Source organism: Platalea leucorodia (assembly GCF_965183815.1).
Source record: "Platalea leucorodia genome assembly, chromosome: 5".
NCBI classification, from domain to species: Eukaryota; Metazoa; Chordata; class Aves; order Pelecaniformes; family Threskiornithidae; genus Platalea; species Platalea leucorodia.
In genome coordinates this window covers 18,188,753-18,210,007 of record NC_138827.1, presented here as the reverse complement: position 1 = coordinate 18,210,007, position 21,255 = coordinate 18,188,753, and the positions used below count along the sequence as shown (strand labels likewise).

The window sequence follows — 21,255 nt, the reverse complement described above, 5'->3', positions numbered from 1 at the left end:
AGCTTACATGAATAAAAAGCATTTAGTTAAGGACCTCTCTGCTGCAGAGAATGTTTCCTTTATGCAATTGAGATGGAGTACAAGAGCATGAAACCAAATCCAGTAAGTGCAACAGAGATGCAGCAGGCGAGGAGAGCAGCAGAGCCTGGCAGCAGGCATCAGCCGCACCAGGTCCTCAGCGCAGCCTCCCCAGGACAGAGAAGCCATCTGACCCCGTCACTGCACACACGATAGCGGGGGAGAAGCACAGAAGACTGATTTACAAGAACTCCGTAGCATTTCTTTGGCATTAAAATACAGAGATGCTGAGCATTTTATCACACTACTTGTCTCCCTCCCAACCAAGTAAGACAAAACAAAGATCCAAGACCCTATAATGGATCTATTATTTAATAAATACAAGTATGCAATAAGACCTGGCTTACACTAACAAACTTTGACACAAGATAACTAACCATCCAGCTATGAGCACTGCAAAAATAACATCAGACAATTAAATGGCATTTCTAAAAATAGACTACCTGACCTGCTACCACTTCTGACTATCAATCCAGCTTTCCCTGCAGAGAAGCTGCTAAAGTTGAGTCAAACCTCAAAATACTACCTCAAAATAGTGTTCTCACATCTGAAACGGTGCTGTGCCTGTAAGCGATCCACCCCTTCCTCAATATAGATTGCTCAGAAACCTTCACAGAAAGAAAAATCACTACGTGTCAAGGCAGAAGCAGAGAGAGACAGATATTGATTGCAGTAACAACAAAAGCTGTGGGAAAGGTTGCAAAAAAGGGACTGCAGCCAGCTGGGGCTTCACAGCGAGAAGCACTCGCATCTTGAGAAGCAGGCGATGGGGATCAACACACGGTTGCTGGCGAGCTCAAGCCACCCTTCAGGAGGTTTGTTAAGAAATGAGGAGTTCGAAGCCTTCGAAGCTCATCTGTTGCGCTTTCCATTACTATTTGTCAGCCCATCAACACCAACGCACGCAAACCCTGTGCAGCACAGCCCTGGCTGTGCAGCACGGACTCACTGCCTGCATGGGCAAGCGGGGCTTTGCCTGCACACTGCAGCTGCCGGTGCCTGCCCTGCAGCCTCCCCGCCTTGGCTTTGCCGATTTCGAGCTGGTTTACAGGAGCGCTGTGTTTCACGCTGATGAGTTGCATCGCTCTTGCTCGGCAGGCTGTTGAGGAGCGAGGTTGGCTCTGTGCCACCACGCGACGGGCATGCTCATCTCAGGTTTTGTAACTTCTGTGCCACGTTGCTTCAGCCAGAAAACTGTATACAACTTTTCCTGTCTTCTAGCTTTTCTGGAAATGGAGGTGAAGACTGAGTCTGAAGAAGCATGTGTGCTCCTGGTTTCAGAAGGACTGACAGCAGCACCATGTGAAGGCAGGCGGCACAAGCACGGTGGGCTAGCACAGCCTGCCATGAAGGGTGTTCCTGCAGGAAGGCGAGGCAGTCCATGGAAGCAAGCTAAGCTATGCAGGGAAAGTTTTTATCTGGGTATGACAACATCAGAGAGGCGGGATGTCACCTCCCCAGACACACAGATAAGTTACCCCATGCCCCATCTGGCCACCCAACAGAGCAGGCTCCTGAATCAGTCACATACATGCAAATAAACATCCAAAAAATGACCATTTTACACATCTAACATACAAACACCCGAAACATGTGGTTTGATTCTTCATTTAAGTCTTTAGGTTTTTTTCAAAGACTGCTCTAAAACCTACAGGGTGAAGAATGAAAGTGAAAACTCAGCTTCTTGATCTGATTCCGAGCGTAACATTGCAGGCAGCAGGGCTGCACGGCGAAGCCTCCGGTCACCGCAGCCCAGGGACAAGGTTCGAGAGCCCCCAGACCACCCGCCGCACGGGAACACGCTGTGCATCAGAGGATGCTCTGGAGCGCCCAGCCATGGTCCGGCCACCGCAGCACAGGGCTCTGCTCAGTCTCCCAGCCCACTGGTACCGCCAGGGCAGAGAGAACACAGTCCCCCGTCACACCCAAGGGTGGAGAGTGCTGGTGACAAGTGAACATTTTGCTGGTGCATCCCGTGGTCAAAGCGCCCACGCCACCCTCCTGCTGGCACCCCGGGGGCCGTGCACAGCAACGCCGCTTTTCCGGGTGTTGGCAGCTCCAGGGACCCATCTGAAGCACACAAACGCTGCTCACGGGGGGCCAGGGGTGACCCCATGCCCAGACAAACTAGACCAGGAGTGACCCAGTTCCGCAGAGACTTTTAAGCAGCTCTTTCAAGGCTACTCCAGCACTCCCAAACCCAAAAGCTCTCCCAGGTCCTGTTCTTCAACCTTTCTGCTAATAATTTGCATTCCTCTGCCACTGAGAGAAAGCAATTTACAGGAAATTACTCTATGGTTTCCGTGTTACTTCAGCATAGCCCTACTTATGAAACCTCTGCCTGCGCCAGGGAACTCTAAGATGCACCCAAGGAAGGGACCAATGCCAATAAAATTGTCCTGCCAGGATTTGCCATCTCCTCTCCAGATCACCAGTGTCCCCACAAGCCCTGTACTGCAACTCCTAGTCATGCTCCCAGTTGTGGCTGTACAGAGGAGCCCCTGGACAGATGCTCCCACCACTGTCAGTGGGCTGCCCTACCGACAGACCTGCTAGTGGTAACAGCACAGACCAGAAAAATAAAGAGAAATGGGGACCATTTCCCTCACAGAGGGTTGTGCTTCCCTGGCATAGCCCCCCCTTGCAAAGTGTTATCAAACTTTGGGGAGAGGGTGCAGGCATCCCATGGCCGGGGGGACCAGGGCTGGCAGTTTTGACAACAGGCAGTGTTACGGCAGCACGGGAGCCAGAGGCTTCATAGGAGACAAGCAGCATCCTGAACTGCTCCCCCAGCTCTTCCACACAAAACAGGGTAATTATCACGTCCGTCCTTCCCCCTCTGAAAACAGCTATAAGGCAGTGGTGGGATGTTATTTGACAGCGTAGCTGAGCTCTGCTCCTCGGAAGGGGAGACATCATGGGAACAGCATCACGGTGCGCAGCACCCAGCATCAGCCGAGGAGCCCCATTTCTGCCATGCAGAGGCCAGAGGTTCCAGCCAACCTTCACTATCACTGAATACAAAGTGAACACATGGATTTTAGTGGTCTGCCTCTGCTGTCTAAAGGGACTCTGCCATCAGACCCAACCGTCCTTACAGAGCATCAGCCCCACCGCAGGCTGCTCCGCTCGCTCCCACCCAGAGCTCATCCCCTCCAGCATCTGCTTCCCTCCACTGCTGCGTAGGGAGGGTTGCCAGCTGCATGCCCCAAACATTAACAGCTTCAATAACAAAGGAAAAGTGTTTTTTCAGGACATCACAAACTGCCACTTTCCTCAGCTATTTTGGCACTGGTTTGCTCCAGTCTCTTTGGGTGCAAGCACTGCTCCCTGGTTTATCAGCAATGCCAATGCTCCCAGCCGGCTCCGCTGGAGGACACACACGGCTCCCACTCCCACTGATGCAATCAGTGATGCCGAGCCACAAGCCTTTGCAATTAAGCTGCTCATTTCAGTGTAATGGCTTGGCAGTTCACATACAGCAGGGCCTGGACAGCAAATAAAACTTCAACAGGACAAGACCTGAATGTGCAATAACCTGATCAAAGGGGAACAGCTGCCCTGACAGGCAGCCACCTCCAGAAGGCCACTGCAGAACAGTTAGGATTCCAATGGTCTCCGCAGTGGTGGAAAGATGAGATATGAGTTCTTTATTAGACATCCATCGGCCCTGGCTCATTAGAGGAAAAGCACATCAATGCCAATAAACAGGAATTTAAATGCAAGCAGCAGGGATCCATTTACAGACACCTCCATTACTAAAAAAACAAGCAATTACGCAGCCACTGCCCCAGCGTTTCCAGCACAGAGGCAAGGCACATGCTTGTGAGCTCTTCCACATTTCAGGGTTATGTACCTGCCCCAGAAATTTTATGAATAAAAGTGTTAAAAGAAACTGTTTGACCCTAGCTCTCCTCAGAGTTCAGTTTTGGCCTTGTAATAAATGGATGAGTAATAACAACTCCTCAAAAAATCACAGGATATTCTAACAGCTGGGAGATCATGGTCCCGAGAGTGACCGTCTCAAAGCACATGCCCTGTGGGGCCAAGATGCACACACCTCTAGTCTGGCTAGAGCCCACCAGCATTTTCATTTGCTGTCATTCCTAAAGCCAAAAGCTTTAGCACCCCATACAAGTCAGCAGTGAGCTGCCAGCTATTATTTTAGGAGTCTCCATATGGACCCATTGCAGCATCTTGCGGCTCTAATTTAGGGCACAGACTGACTCGGAGTGGATGGCTGTTTCCACCCCCCAGGTCTGTTGAACAATGGAGCATTTCCCAGCCGGCCCCAGAGCTGTCGCAGCACCACGCTGCTGGACCCTGCTTGCCCCGTTTGTTAAATGCAAACAACTGCAGAAAGAAAAAATGAAAAGAAAAACACTGGCTAAGGACACACATCACAAAAATATATTCAAGGAAGGAGTTTCTTTAGAGAGGGGGGAAATATGCTGCTGCCTGTGCTGCCGAGGAGGGCTGAGGGGACCGTCCTGGGGGGCCCGCCTTCAGCACCCACACGGGACTGTGGTGCCCTTTCAAAGGGACAAGGCGCTTCTTGCTCTTACGTGTACTACGGTTTTGCAGAGTCACACACATCACCAGTCCCAAAGGCAAGAAGGGCAAGAGAAAGGGCACTGGCACAGCACAAGTGCTTGCTGTACAGTGGGAGCGTCCCCCCTCCGCAGCTATGCACGTGCAGAGGGAGAAGCACCATGAGCAGACCAAGAGCTTTGAGCCCATTCTGTCCCCCGAGCAGCTTTCCCACCTGTGCATGTCCATGCAGTGCAGAGATGCAGCGTGTGGGTACAGCTGCAGCAGCTGAGACCTTGGTTGGAGTCTCCCTGTACAGGCTCGCATCAGCCATCCTACACAGAGGACGTCGGCCAGCAAGGGACAAGCACCGCTCGCCACTTGATGTTGAGAAGGGATCCTGCTCCAAATAGAGCAGCAGCCACCCAGGCAGCCAAACACCCCTGAGGAGCTCTCGTCAGCAGCACTGTCAAACCCAGGAGACATCTGACAGCACCACCTTGCCCTGCTTCAGCAGTGCTGAGCAACGAGCAATGCAAACTGGTCCCATTGCAATGCCATGGGGACTGGGTTCTGCTCCTGCTGTCACCCACACCAATCAGCATGTCTGCGGGCTCTGCAGGGACACCAGCCTCCATCCCCTTGCCTCAGCCCTGCTTTTTTCCCGAGCATCCCAGCGCAGGGGCGAGGATGGCAGCACAGCCTGACACCAGGCAGCCCTTTGCTTCCCCCCTCGGAAGTGACCAGATCAGCCACGTTATTTTGAACCCTCTCTAAATGCTGACATACCACTGCTTACTCACATGATTTTCCTCTTGCTTTTTAAAGAAGTATTCTGTTTCACTCTGACATGGTGGAAGAAAAATTACAGCCAAGCAGGCAGCGATAAGGGAGGAACTTGCTGCAGAGTCTGAAGCACCCAGCCGCTGAGACACCCGATTCACGAATAAGATAAGTTGCTGTGCCCCACAGCTAGGAAGGGGCCCCCACTGCTGCCAGACAGCCCAGTCCTGGGGCTGCACCGGGGCCAGGGGACACGCAGGGCAGCCTCCCCACTCGCATCAGAAAAGGCTTGCTGCCTCCAAATCCCCATGGACCAGGAAAGGGTCTAGAAAAGGGCAAGATGAGCAAAACTACGAAGTTGCTTGCATATGGGGAATGATGGAGTGGGGTGCAACCCCACAGCCTGGAAGGGGAACAGATGATGGAGGACACCGTAAAGCCTACAAAATCCTAGCTAGCATTGCAGGGGTGAGAACTGGCTGCTCTGCCTCTTCCAGGGTGAGAGCTAGAGACCACCAAAGCCAGCAACAGCAAGGGCAAAAGCAAACAAGAGGGTGGTTGTTCACGCTGTGTGAGAGTCGAGAGCACCTCGCTTGTGCAGGTTACCTCTGCAGCCCTCAGGTCAGGTAACCAGCAGAGTCATGGCACAAGCAGCACCAAGCCACCAAAGCACAAGCTGTACGGTGTAAAGTTCATTTTGGTGGCTCTGGAGCATCTGAACGGCAATTCGCAGGTAACCACTGGATTTGGTGTTCCTTTACAAGAATCAAAGCCTTATAATTTCTGCAATTAGAAAGGGAGGTCTTCTACCGTGATCTAAAATAGAAGTTTTTGTCACAAATTACTAGCTTTCACTCCCCTCAAACCTGAGCTTAAACCGAAACTTAAATGGAAATTTACAGGAGAATGAGAAAGTGAGTCAGTCTGCCCTTCCCAACAGTCGTTTATTTTCATCCTCCTGGACTCAGTTAATAGTAACACCAGAGAAATTAAGTTTCTTCCAAATTTACAAAACCCAGAACGGGGGAGGCAGTTTTGGAAGGGAACTCCGCCGTGCCGCAGGCCGTCGGCAGCACTGGGATTTGCCGCCAGCCAGGGATGCTGTGCCTTGGTTTCTGTCCCGGTCCCGGCAGGTGCCTCGGGAGGCAGGGGGGGCTTCCCGCTCCATCCCACGCCCTGCAAGACCTGCCCCCCACCCAGTGGCACAGAGGTACAGGCAGCGCATTGTGTCACAGCACTATTATCCCATTTTTCCTACCCACGTGAGCAAACAACTCCTATACCAGTTTGGGGAAAGGGCTAAAACAGATCTAAAAGACAAGCCTCTTGCCTAGTAATCTGCTATTTGGGCCATACTGTAGCCAGGTGAAGGCAGAAGGGATTTTGTCTTCTGAAGTGCAGCACACTGAAGCCAAAACAGCTGGAGATCTCTACCTTGCATTTGGGAAAGGAACAGCAACCACTTGCAGCGAAGCCTTAGTAGATCAAAGAAAAACAATCCTCCAGTGTTGCAGACCAGAGAGATCCATAGAGAGAGCCTCCCCAGCAAGCTGAGGAGCTGCTCACGAGGAAAACCAGCCCCAGGTTCTCCATAGCCCTGCTGAGCAGGGGGTCCCGCGGACAGCCTGCAAGCCCCCTGCCCCTTTCTGCTGCTCTCCCAAGAGGGAGCAGCACATTGCTGGAGAGACGGCCGGTTCTGCCCTGTGTAAACCCCTGGTGACAGAGCCATTGCCTTCAAACATCCAACCTGTGAAAGTCAGCCACTGTCCTCATCTGTTGGGTAATACAAATGCAGAGACTCTGGAGCAACAGCCAGTCCATGGTTACAGAGGTTTGTTCTCTTTTTGCATTGGCAATGCTCAGCTTCGTCTTGTGCAAGCTGACAATGCAGGCAGAAACAAAAGTTTCCAGAATGTATTTCAAAGCACCTTATTTTCAGCTAGCAGCAGAGCCGAGATTCAGAAAACATGCTGCAAAGCTTTCTGCCCCTGTACATGTATCCTGAGTATTCAGGTCAATAGAGGTACTGCTGTTAGAGAAAAAAAAAAATTCTTTTAGGTATATAATAAGGGAGAATTTAATTCTGCTCCAAGGTTGAGAGAAGCAAGCCGTTTGTCATGCAGTATTTGATGACAGTACTTGTCCACAACCCAGACAAGCATTCGTTTCCCTCACAGCAGAGCAAGAGCAGCAAACAAAGGAATTCAAACTCCAAACTGTTCAGCACCAAGACACATACTCATACAGTTTCAGAGAAGGAAGAAATTTGAACTACAGTCTGAAGTTATTTTAGAAAAATTCTCTACAAGGGTTTAGTACTCAACCAAAATGCAAATCATCATCATGGTTTCCTAAGCAAATGAGCTATTGTTACATTTTTTCCAGTCCAGCAGCATCTTGCTCTGAAGATCTAATAGCAGCCCTACTGAGCAGCAGCTAATTAAAGCCTTTCCTCCTGCCAAAACCCCAGATTCAGAGTCTCTAAATGACCCAGTAAGTGAGACTTTTTCCACCTCAGAAGCCCTAGGAGACTCCAGGTCACGAGCTATGCTCTTACCACCGCTGCAGCTGTACATCTGCCATGCCCTACCCACCGATGGTGTCTAGGACAGAGGTAACATGGACTGATACCTGGCTCCTCTCCCTGCTGCTCCTAGCCACGTGGTGCAAGAGCACGGGTCCAAAGACATCACTCCAACCAGCATCCCACCTTCCTACAAGCCCAGTAAAGGCTGCGGACAGATCGGACACCTCTCCCCGGTGCAGACCTCGCTGCTGGCACAGCTCACCCCACTGCATACGGACCTCACCACAGGTCCAAGAGGCAGGTCTGAAGGTGGCTAGTCCCCCACCCTCCCACATTGCCTGCGGGCCACCACTGCCTGCGGGCTCTCTGCCCCCAGCCGTCCTTGCAGCCACAAGCCCCAGCACCAGCCCTCCAGACACGCTCCCCAGGCTGATGTGCATCCTTCAGCCCACCCCACACATGGTGGCGTGGAGCGGCTGCAGGCACCTGGAGAGACCTGGAGTACAAGGGGCAGCCCCAGGAAACCCGACGGCAAAGCAAGAGCTTCATTGTTTCAGGACAGGTTCTCTTCCACCAGCCAGCTCCTCCAACTGGGAGGAGATGGCATCAAGACAGTGACATGATGGTAGAAGGCTTCTGGGACAGAGATGTGCCAGCCTCCGAAGAGGACGGCTCACACGACCAGCTGCCAGGCCACGAGCGTGTAGATACAGATGTCCAGGGCAGGTAAAACCCCCAGAAGCAAACTCTGAAATCAGCTTCTCAGCTGCCACGAAGGTCACTTTGTTTTACCCAGGAGAATAACTCACTGCTGTTACAGACCTACAAGCCTCATTTCCAGAAGAGCCTGGCCCTGAGGCACCTCTCCATCAAAGACAAATGAATAAGACAAATTTGGAAGTTAATGGACTGAGCTATTGGAGACAGCCCTTAGATGCATGAGCACACAAATGTGAATTACTTCAGTTTTACAGCCATTCCTGGGGCAGCAAGCTGAAAGCAGCAGAATCTCCCGTGGCAGGCTGGGGGGGGGGCAGGCAGCAAAGGTGTCCTGCTCAGCCCTTCTCTCCCATGACATGCAGGGATGTCCCCTCGTGATAGATCTACCATCTTCAGAAACTCTCTCCACTGGCAATTACAGCTGTTGCACGAGAGAGCACTTTACTCTGATCAGTCCCCCCAGAAAGCGAGTTACTCCATCAAACTCTTCAGGAACTAAGCGAACATGGAGAATTTTAGTCTCTCCCTTAAAGGCCGTTTTCCCAAAGCAGCCCATAAGGCAACGAAAAAACAAAGCCTGTACAAAGTTCATCTCCATCATGACGACATGGCAAAGGTCGCTCCACAGCAAAGACTGTGTCAAGCTCTGAAGAGTCTATAAATAACTGTTTGGGGCATTATTTTAAGCTGTGCGTAAGTCTTCCATCCATACGGGAAAGGTGACAATGCACTGACTTATCCTGAGCGATAGCAACTGCTGGGGACAGAGGGTCTCCAGCACAGTGACCGAGGCTAAAAGTGGCAAGCACCGCAGAGACCACGCTGTCGCTCCCGCAAGCTCGCCGGCACGACTCAGCCATACCTTCTGCTGCTCGGTGGGGAAGATGCACCGGTCTCAGAGACCAGGGACACAGGTTGCACTGTTTTTAATCGCTTAGGCAACCTTTCTCCTCTTGGCTACTCTAGGTTAATGGCAAGCTATGGAGCATTTCCAAATATTTTTCCTGAACCAAGCCAAAGCAAAAGTATTTAGTGTAACGAATGCAAAGAAAGAAAAAATATAAAAACAAATTACTCAGCCTCTTGGGGTAGGCACAATATTAACAATCTTGACAAGCACCATCATTTTGCTTACAAGGCAAGTGTTAACCGTCCCCGCCAAGTAAAACACCAAGATGTAATGATCTCTGAATCAGCCTCTCTCCAAACCATTGCACTGATAAAGGCAACAGATCTGGAGACATGGTAAATAATGACTTTGCACTGCGTCAGGAGCTAATCCACTCAGTGATGCAAATTAAATTCGTGGGCCACTTCCCCCTCACTCCAGCTTCTTACTGATATTATAAAACAATCTTCGTACGGACTCCTGACTTCATAGCTCTGTCACTGAGCAAAGCTGCATTAAGCCATTCAGGAGAGCCAAGACGACTTTCACTCCTCTTCACAACCTCACTTTCTCATTCTTCTGCTATAATTGGAAATCATGAAAATGCATTTGTTCATGTGCTAAGAGTGTCAACTATTAAATGTGCTTGCTGTTCAGACCATCAGAATAAAGGTATTTAGCTGTTCTCTCCAAAGGTGAAGCTATTACTGTTGGATCATTTCACATGGCAACAGAAGACGGGGGAGGAATCTACCAGCATGATCAGCTAAAACACACCAGCATCACAGCGTGAGGAAGAAGAGGAGCGGCTGAAGGCTGAGATTTAGGCATCAGAATCTTTTTTAGCTTCCCCGCTGCTGACTCAATACCGACTGTAGGAAGACCAGATCAGAACTACAGGAGACTGAAGTTTTTAAACATGACCCCCAACCAGCAGCAGAGGCAGAGCCACCCCGAGCAGCCAGCTACTGCCATTGCCCTCAAGAGCACATGTACTCACCGAACTCACCCTGCCCTCCATGCACACCCCTGCTGAAGCTGCCTGCACCAGCAAGGGCATGCCCTGCTCAAGCCCAGCTGCTCCCAAGACATCCCTGCAGAGCCACTAATTATCCTCCCATTTCCTCAACCACCCCAAAGAACATTCACCCGTTTTTTCTCCCACTTGGAGCCAGAACGATTTTCTTGCTCAGAAGATTGCTCTGAGGAGCAAGCACTCCCACCCAAAGAGGAAAGTTCACAGTAGACTGACTCTCTGGAAAAACAGAGATTTAACTGGATGCAAAAGAGCCAATTTAAGGGGAGTTGTACTGTAACGAGTTTCAGGTAAGCAAGTCCAGTAACTTGCGTGTACTGGAGCCTATTAATATCGGGTCTTTTGGCAGGCATTGCCTGTCCAGCTAGGATTAACAGTGAGTATATTCTGCTTGTCATATTTAAACAAGATGTATAAGTCTGGCACAAAAGCAAGACCAAATATGGAAACAAGTTATTTAAACCGACAAGATGTAACTCAAACACATTATATATTCAACAATCAATGCACATCAGCTGGGGCGGGAAAATTTTGTGCTCCTGTGCTACAGAAGTTAAATTCTGAAAGCAAGAGACCAATGAAGTTACAGGTGTTCACCCCAAACACTTGCTGATTCAAGTATCATGCTAGAACTGTTTTTCTCCACATGATGGGAAGGGCAGGACAGCTATAAACAGCTGAGGAAGTCAGCCCAAATCCCTCAAAAGCAAACAGCTTGAGCAGTGCCGCAATTATGCCTCAGGTCAGCTATGAGCCACAAGGAGCTGGCCAGCCAACACGCCCGTTCCTGCCTGCGTACGCCATCCCCATCAGCTTGCGAGCATCCCCCTCCCAGCTGACACACGCCAGCAGATACACTGTGCAGGCAACTCAGGCATGCCAGAGAAACAAGGGAAAGAATCATGTCATCTAAACAGCATTTATCAGCACCTAACAGCAGAGCAACGATTGCCGCAGCCCAGGTCTGCCCAGCCTTGGACAGCTTCCAGAAAGAGAGGCACTTTGTAAACAAGAAAAGAAAGTAACTGGCTTCCAGTAACCTCTTCACAGGAAGATGACGACGAGTCCTGCTCCAGTTTGCAACGAGCATTCAAGTGCAGGGGAACCGTCCTGAAGCGATTTACGCGCTGCAGACCAGCGCGCGGCCAGCAGACAATGCCCATCGCTGCCAGCAGATGCTGAGCTGAACAGCAGCGGCAGCAGGCAGCTTCATCTGCACGGTAATGCTGCAGGAGCAGAGCTGTCACGTTTCATGAAATGCATTTCCTTTTACAGGGAGCCAGGATCAGCTGTTGGAAGCGATGGTGAGGGCTGACTTACTGTATGAAGTGGGACCCTGTAAGGACTCGTCTTGCTTCCTCCCATAATGATGAACAGTTAAATAATCCTGAAGAGGAAAAAAAAGGACTGCTGCTTGCAAGTTACTGTTTTAATTATATAGAATTCAGGTGGTCTACTCACAAGGAGAACATTTTAATTTATTTCATTTTTCCAATGGCGGCTGGTCTAAGAACAGGACAGATAAATCACTCGCAGCCTATATTAAGGTAATCAGAACAGAGAGCACAGCATTGCTAACACAAAACCGCCATGAACCATGGAGATCCCCCTCTCCTCGGGGCACAGCCCGCATCAGCCCCTGCAGCACACCAGGGCCAGGCTCCCACCCCAGCACTGCACCATGCCAGGCACCCCCAATTCCTGCTGCTCCCTGAGGAAGGGAAGGTTTTTGCTCATCCCCCTTCTCCTCACCAGCAGAAAAACCTGGAGAAGTCTTTCTCACAGGGCAGCAGCTGTTTTAGGTGTCAACGGCTTCCAGCCATCTCTGTGCGCAGCACTGGGGCTGAGCGGGTCTGTCACAGAAAATCCAAAGATGCTGCTTGGCCGGAGCCACCCCTTGGCTGTTTCAGTCGAGCCTTGGCCACGTGCAGCAGGAGGACGCGCAGAGGAGCGAGCACTCGGTGTCTGCAGCACAGGCAGCTCCCCCGGCTCAGCTCCCTGTTCAGCTCGACAGCCACCCCTGGAAGCTGTGGCAGTAGCTCACCACTGTTGAAGCCATTTGGTGCCCTGCAGCTCCTTGGGATGAGACACACTGAGAGGGTAGAGCAATCCCCTGGGAGAGACCCCATGGCTACTGCTCTGCATGGTGTCTGCAAGAGTCCTTATCATCGTGGTAAAGCGAGCCAAGCGTTCAGCTGCTTCTGCCCCTGCACAGCATCAGGTGCAACTCTCACAAGGAGTTGGCTGGGTACGCTGCCTTCCCGGGAAGAGTTACAGTCAGCACAGCTACTTCTGGGAATTGCTTCTGCTTAATACGAAGCATTTGGCTGCTACCAAGCACCACACAACTGGAGCTTTCTTCTCATCTCCCCCACCCCTCCTGTGGCTTTTGTGGAAAAACTGACTTCTCAGTGATGGCTGCTCCAGGCTGGCAGGACAGAGCTAGCCAGGGTCAAGTCTCTCCCAGTGAGGGCCCCTTCTCTGTTGGGGTAATAGCCCCTGTGCTTGGGAAGCACCCCCTAACACTCACCCTGATGGGCTGAAAAGCTCCGGAGAGATTTTTACCTTCATCCATCAGGTCACTGTCTGGAGGACTACGGCATTTACTGCATCCATTTTACATCTCTGCCAGTACTATCACTCCTCTGCCTCAGCGGACTCCTGGCCAAGGCACAGTGGTCACCAACACCAACCCAGCCCTGGCTGGCTGGATCATGGGGTGGGGAAAGCAGCCTCGAGCTGACGTACCTGCCTCCAGAGGAGACAAACCCTCCGTGGCTCAGAGTGGGGGAAGCAGCAGCCCACAGCTGTCCTTTCCCCAGGGAATGGGAAACCCAAGGGATAGCCCTCGTTTCTAGACACCCTAGCCCATGTCTCAGTTTAGGTACAAGATTTCAGTGCAATGCCTCACTCCAGGGACTCTTTACAGGGGTCCCACTCTGAGGAGCGCAGTGGTTCCGGTCAAGTAAGAGTTTCTGCTAAAACTTGAAGTACAGAGCAACGCCAGCCCGCAGGATGAACAAGTCCTCTGCTGCGCTTTGTTTTCTACAGCATCATTTGAAAAACCTGGAGGGTCTGTGGAGCACTTGGCACTCTCTCCTCCCTCTTCCCCTTGCCCAGCTATCAGGGACAGCGTGTACATTGGTGACCAGTGGAGTGAAGGGTATTTGTGCCAGGAACACACAAGATGACATGAGAACACGGCAATGGAAACCCCAAGGCTGCATCCAGGATCACTGCACAGGGACTCCTGCTTTTCTGGTTTTGTTTCTATTGCCTTTTTCACAGGGCTTGTTCTCTGCAATCTGTCTTGGGTTGCAGCCTTTGAAGAACGTGAGGAACACGCTGCCCAGAAGACCTACAGTTACTCCTCTCCTACAGGGAGCTTGTTACTCACCTTTTCTAAATGGCTCTAATTTACGGACTTTCAGAATAATGATTCATGAAGCCACGCTAGAGGAATTAATCGCACAGCACTGCAAACGCCCTCCACCGCTGCTCCATGCTGTCCTTCATGCTGGAGCCTTACCACATGCATCAAAAGGCAACCAGCCCACAGTCAGACTCTGGCAGGTCCACAGCTCTGTTTGTGTTAATGTACAGCACTAATCCTCTGCACAGCTGGCTTCTGCAGGAAAAATCCACCCAAACATTTCTCCTGGGCAAAATCCCATCCCACCCACCATTATAAGCACCCCTTCTTGTTACCGCACACATTCGATTCAGACCAGGGGATGACACTTCAACATTCCCCTTCTGATTGCACACTTTGTAATTACATGTTCCAAGAAGTTCTGCCCTGAACTAAATTATGGGCACAGCTAGAAGTTAATTTCTTAGTCGCTGTGATCACGCGACTTATTTGCTGATAAATCCAAAGGGGGACTGGATGGCATTAACAAGCGTCTCAAACATTTTCAGATTTTTGCCTTTTCAAATGCAGTCAGAAGAACGAGGAGCCGAGCTTGCTGGTTGGGAGGGCAGCAGCCCACCGGAAGGGCTGGTACAACTCCTCTAGCTTGAGTTTCTAGATAAACCCCTGTCAGTTAACAGAATTCACACCAAGTTTTGAGAGGAGATTCAATCCCACCTCCTGTTTTACACCAGATATCAAACCCTCAAGGTCTTGCTCTGTTTTGCAGCCCCGGCATCTTTTGCTGGCGCTGAGACAGGTGAGTGTTCGCCCACAACTTACTGCTAGCGCAAGGATGCTCTACACACCCTTCCAGGAGCCTGCATGCTGTAGGAATTTGTAGGATCGCATGCGAGTGAGCTAGCAGACGTACAGAAATGCCTGTACTGTTTGCTGAGAAGTCTCCTTAGAGACAGCCCAGGCATTAAATTCCCCTGGAAGACTCAATACGCAGAGAATAATCATGGCAGAAGCTCGTATACCGAAGTGGTTTAAACTCTGTGGTGGAGTCACAGCTGACAGACACCAGCTAGACAAGATGCAAACCCTCCTGTCGCCCCCAAGGCATCCGAACCCCCCCTCCAGGGCCAGCTGAGAGGCCCTCTGCCCAGCTTCCTATTGCTGGCACTGGGCAGTAACAGATACCCCGGGAAGGAAACAGACCACTTCACTATCGAAGTGTAAGATCATTTTAGGATGACAGCTATCTCAGGAGATAAGAAAGAAAAATCTACCATGCTAACTGCAAAGGGGGAGGGAAAAGAGAAACCACTTCCACTGAGAAACTCAAGTAAACGCTTCTGCGCTGTAAGGAGACACTAACTGGGCTTAACATATCAAGTGATGCCTGCTGAACCCAACAGCCGCAGACCCTGCGCTGTAAGAGCCTTCTGCAGGTCCAGATTTCCTTCCAAAACAGATCTCCTTGCCCAGCTGCTCTGCTGAGCTGCAGGAATCTAGCACAGGGCAGGGCAGGATTAGGGAAACCAGCTCAGGCTATAGGCTTTACAACTAGTCTTTGAAGGAGATTTGATCCTTCGACCAAAACGTGAAGGGGCACATCTTCCCATTTTCCCTGTCAACTCTGTTTGTATTCACAGTTCTGCAGAACCGCAGACCATCTGGTGCAGCACAGGGGACCAGACCGACTTCCCCTTTCTATTTCTACCTGCTCCAAGGTGCTGCCCCAGTGGCCGGAGAACCGGGCTCCCGCTGCCCGAGGCTCCACGGCTACAGTACCAAGAATTGTATTACCGCTGCAAGGCACACAAAAATCCTCCAAAATTATGTTTCCAATTTCTGCAGCATTATATAATTAGCATCATTTGTGTTGCAAAAGTAATTGCAGTAACATTTTTAATTAGTCTATTTGAACACTAACATTTCTCCAGTGTGCATAATATGTTGACACAAAATTACGGGGTTTGAGGCAACTCCGAATGATTGGAGTTTGTTTTGCTTTTGTTTCTCCCTTGCTTAATACAGTCAATAAAAGCGCGCACTGAACGCCTGCACGAAGTTAATGGCGACAAACCAAAACCCGTAGCAGCAGCACGAGCTGCAGTTAAGACCAGAGCTGTTATGGGTTTCACTTCCGTCTGGAGGGCAGCGAAGAGGTGGGGGAAGGAAGGGTGGGTTTTGAAGGCAGATAGCAAGAGAGAAATACTTGCTTGAAAGGTAAGGCCTGTCTGACATTTTCCAGCTGCTTAGTTTTGGTATCAGACGTTGAATTGTGAAAAGACAAAAGAAACAAGATTTGGAGGATGGGGAGAAGAAAGCCTGGAAGAAGGAATTGTATTTCGTATGAAGTTGGGAAAGAGACTAAATCTGAAGAGTATCTTTGCTTACTGATTCATAACTAGGGATAAGAAGCAAACGTTTTCCCCAGAAAAGGTATTGCATGAGATCTAAGCATCCATTACTAAATTATGCTTTTTTTTTTTCCCCTTCTCCTCTTAAGGAATCAAGATTTTTCTTTCCAAGATCTTTTCTACTTACTCTGTACACGTGAAAGCAGTAACAGATGCAGGTTATTTTTTGCTCCTAAGCGAGAATCACGTCACATGGCTCTTCACCTCTACGTGAGCACCTCTTCCCCTGCTCTTCCCCAGTTCCCATGGTGAAAGCCCAGCCCAGCCGCCACGATGGCGACTCCAGGTTAAACAAACCTGTCTCTTAGCGAGGTGCCCCCCTCACAAAACCTCCAACCCAACCAGTGCCCTGATCAGCAGAGGGACCGAGAGCTGCTTGGACAACAGGAGACAGATACCCCAAGGACGGCAAGGAGGGAACATGAGCAAAGACAAAGAGAAAGCTGCAGTTTCCAGAAGCGGCACATTCTGAGAACGAGACCAAGAATTTCCCTCTCATGGCTTTCAGACCAGTTCCCTTTCCTTTACCATCCCCAAAGCACTTTGTAAGTTAGGAGAACCGAGACAGCAAAGCCATCAGCTCTAACTTAGCCCTACGTCGTTCCTTCACTGAGACAGCCTGCAGATAACGAGATGCTGCTCTCTCCCTCCTCATGTATTCCCTGCTAATGGTATCGGACAGATGGATCTCGAAACCCGGGAAGGGGAGAACATGTACACCCCTCTCTCTCTGTTATTTATGAGTTCACATACCTTGTAGCTACAACAGATCGCTATAACAGAGCCAGAAAGCCCCCTCTGTACCGTGAGCTGACATGCAGCCAGTGCACATTGAGCTTCCCCCAAGAGTTTGTCTTTCTGGCAGCTCCAGGCACGTCCACAGCACTTCAGTCTTCCAACACCCACAATATATTGATATTTTCTGTTAACCTGCAGGAACCAGCCCTGCTCCTCAGGGCCACCTGCGCACAGACCTCCTGCTGCCCAGCACAGAAATGCTTTCTGGCTCTGAAGAAAAACGTTAGCCCAGGAAGTCTTAAGATGCATACAAGGATAAGAAGGAGATGGTATACCAGGATAAGAAGCAGATTAGCAAGCAATTAAGTGGCATTTGTGGTATCCATTAGTATTTCAAGCTACAAAGAGTCAGTTTCTGCTAACTTCCTGCCAAAAGTCACAAGTAATAAGCTAATTAACAATCTAATTATTGCAAATGCCCTAGAAAGAAATCAGGGCACAGGTGAAAACCTACTTAAAGCAACCATGGCCATAGGAAACCGCTCAGAACCAGGTACATGCCTTAGCTACATTTCCAGCCATCCCCACTGAACAACAGGATAAAATAGTTAGGGAAGTTGTTAAAGTTGAATTAAAGCTGCATTCAATAAAGGCAGAGCTAAACACTACAATCAAAGCTTACTGTAAGCTTACTGAAGAAAAAGAACTCCTCAACAAAAGCTAGCCCTGAGGTTTTTTTCCTTCAATGGTAAATAGGTCGTATTTACCAAGTTCAACAGCAGCCACAGCACAACCTGTGGGGCACAAACCCGAAGCCTAGCGCTTCTTGCCAAGAGGAGCGGTGCCCAGCACGACCCAGCACTACAACGGCTCCGGCGCAATAGCTTGACCCACGCTGGGGGCAGGAGCGGCAGTGGAGCCAGCCCCGGCACCCCGAGTTCTTCCTCCTGCTGCAGAAGGACCGCTCTCCCTCCCGGAGCCTCCCGGCGTAGCTGTGATTTCAAAACAGATGGCAGGCAGTAGCGACTTCTAGCTCATGCCTGACTTTCCAACCTGGAAGCGTTCTGCACGGAGACACGGCGTGCCTTCCGTCGTGGGGCACCAACTGCACGATGCTTTTGCTGTAATGAGGATCACGCCCACGGTCTGAGTTGCAGCTACCTCACTAACGGGAGCGCTTTCACCCAGGGACCTCGGAACCTCGCAGAAGGGGATGTATGTGAAAATCCACATAAGATAATGGATTTGGGGAAGGTATTCGGGGTAAAGATTGGTCTGTTCTACATATTGCAGTCTGCAAAATTTCCTATTGCAATACAGTAATGCGGTTTTCATGTCTGTAATATGAGAATTATGCAGAAAGTGGTTTCTTAAGGCAGAAAGGTGTGTTATGGACCAGTCACACACCTTTGGAGACATCACTGAGCACAGTGTGCTACTGGGAATCCTGCTGGTGTTACTGCAGCCTCATAAGGGCTCCTGCTCCAAGAACCACAGGACAGGATTGTGCTGTTTAACACCTACTAGTTGGTGAAGGGTCCCTTCATTTGGAGGCCAATTGCTGTGCATTAGCAAGCCTGAGACCACATTCACGGGTCCCTTTTACAGACCTCGCACTGAAGAGCGATTTAATACTGGTTAAAAACATTAAAGGATAAAGCTTGAAGCAAGTGCGCAATTACAGGTTTCAACAATAGTTCCTAACGGCTGGAAGAGAGACTTGAAAAGGCTCAAATTATCTGATACTGAATGCTATAGGTAGAACTGAGCAAAGCACTAGAAATGACAGAGGAAGAAAGAAAAACCCTGCCCCGCCAGCAGATGATCCCCACTAGCTTTTCCAGCACACTTCAAATTTCAGGGGCGTTGTGTTTGCACAAATAGGCCTGGCGTGACGCTGCCTGCACCACAAGGAGAGTCAGAGCATCAATGGCTGCGTAAACCTGGGAAGACCCACAATAAGACATGTAAGCTGCACAAAACTCATCGGCGTAATGTGATTTAACCACCCATGTATGAAACCTCAGGTACCAGGGGAAGCCGTGACCTTGAGTAACACCCCTAGGACACGTTTTAGTCTCCACATCTGCTTTCCTCTGCTTGCCAACACCAGCCCAGGCCTTCGGGTGGGGGTTTGGGAGGCAGCAGGGAGATGCTTTTGGTATTTTAAGGTTATATTCTACGGCAAGTGTTAAGGATGAGTAGCAGCACCATTCAGATTGGGCTAGACTTACACTGCTTGTACAAGCGCCTGAAGAGACGCTCCCGAGGGCACCCAAGACAGAGCCCCCCTGCCTGCAGCCGCCCCAGCCGGCAGGCGCAGCGCGGGCAGAGCGGCCGTCCCAGACTCGGGCCCACCGCGACACCTCGAGTTTTGGTTCTGTGCCACACCGTAACCCGGGGGGGTCCTGTTTTCTGCTTCAGATACAAACGAAGGCTGCCAAGACGAGCTGTTCAGAGCTACACAGCAGTTTTATTCTCATGCAAAATACCTCAGCTTGGGATTCAGCCACCCGCCAAAATAAAACTCTTCCCCAAACATTCATAAGAGCAAAATTTCACTGCCAGCAACTGCAAGCACCAGCCCGGTTTGAATCCCAAGCCCAGACTTTAACCTCACACAGGTGGGACCCACACCATCACTGCCAGGATTAGCTAGGCATCTGCAAGCATGTGCAAGCTGCAGTTAGGCTAGCTAAAAGAGCACCAAGGAACCAGATAAAGCCTGGTGAATTCATCCTAATTTCCTGAGAGGACATCATAAGTCCCTGAAGAGCCCCTCCAGAATCCCAGCATTATCAGAACAAAGAATTCTGGCTGTAGTAGCCCAGAAGCTATTGCAACATATTTTGTTATAAAGCCTCATTTTTCCCCAGCAACACAACTAAGCCATTCAAGTTCTTCCAGACTGCATAGTTACAGCATCGGACTGCCACCCAGCCAGCGCGCAGCCTGTTTGCCTTTAAAACACATGTTTTCACGTTAAGTACATTAAAAACAATAAACTTCCCTCTGCCTTTTTCAGGGGGATTTATCTGAAGTCTTGGGCGCTTATCTCCGGTAACGAAACCCGACCAGCTTAAAAGCACCGACCAGTTGCTCGGTTGATTAAAAAAATGACTAAGCTGCTTCCCCGGCCTGGGCACGGCGGTGCCCGCGGGGATGCTGCCCGCCAGCCCCGGCGGCGATGCTCCGCCGGCGGCCCCGCGGCCGGGGCCGGTCCGGGGAGCGGGGGACGGTGCCGCCCACCCCAAGCCCCCCGGTTCGCCCGGCAGCGCGGCACTCACCTTGACACTGGAAGCCCTGCTTGCCGAAGCCCCTGCGGAGAGAGAGGCGGCGTGAGGCACCGGCACCGCAGCGCAACGACCCTGCGCGGCGCCGCCGGCGGGAAGGGACGGGGGCCCGGGGAGAGCGGGCACCGGGGGGGGCTGAGGGGAGCCGGGCCGGGATGGGGTGCCCGGGGGGGGGAAGCCCCGCCGGGCTGGGTGCCGCGGCGCCGGCCGAGGAGGGGTCCCGCCGGGGGTCCCGGAGCGGGTGAGGGGGGGAGGTGGGCGTCCCGGGGGTGTCGGTGCCGTCCGGCGGGGTCCCGGGGGGGGCTCACCAGATGAAGTCGGTGCAGTGGCTGCAGAAGGTGGGCTGCTTGAAGAACCGCGCCGTGAACTTGTGGTTCTTCACCTCGTGCACGTTCTTCTGCCGCAGGGCGCCCTTGCGGGCGAAGCGCACCGGGCCCTCCTCGCCCTCGGGGCCCGGCACCGCCGGCGGCTCGGCCATGCTCGGGGCGGGCTGCCGGCCGCCGGCTCCGTCCGGTCTGGCTGGGCCGGGCTCGGCCCGGTCCGTCCGCGGCAGCTGGGGCCGGGGCTCGGCTGCGCTCGGCACCTCTGGGTGCAGCTGGCGGGAGGCACCGACACACACCCGCGGCGCCCCGCCCCCTCATCTACATAGCGCGTCCGCCCCGCCCCTCATCTGCATGGCGAGCCCCGCCCCTCCCGTCGCTTCTCTGCATGACAAGCCCCGCCCTCTGTTCGCGCCGCTCGGCCATAGCCCCGCCCCCCTGCTTTGCATGCTGATTTGCATAGCGCCGCGCGGTGGGGGCGGGGGCGCCCCCCCTCGCCCCGCCGGGCCGTCGTGGGGCGCAGTGGGCGGTGCCGGGAGAGGCTCCGCCCACGCATT

General features: G+C 51.7%; 1 protein-coding gene across 1 annotated transcript in view; it reads right to left on the bottom strand.

Annotated features, from left to right (window-relative positions):
- The window catches only part of PRKCB (protein kinase C beta), a 129,510-nt gene extending 108,638 nt beyond the window's left edge, over positions 1-20,872 (bottom strand). The window contains exons 1-2 of the mRNA XM_082312479.1: positions 20,687-20,872; positions 20,373-20,404 (exon numbers count right to left, since the gene is read on the bottom strand). Coding sequence (XP_082168605.1) covers positions 20,373-20,404; positions 20,687-20,856 — 202 coding nt within the window. The 5' untranslated portion in view covers positions 20,857-20,872. The remainder of the gene's footprint in view (positions 1-20,372; positions 20,405-20,686) is intronic.
- Between the last annotated feature and the right edge of the window lie 383 nt (positions 20,873-21,255).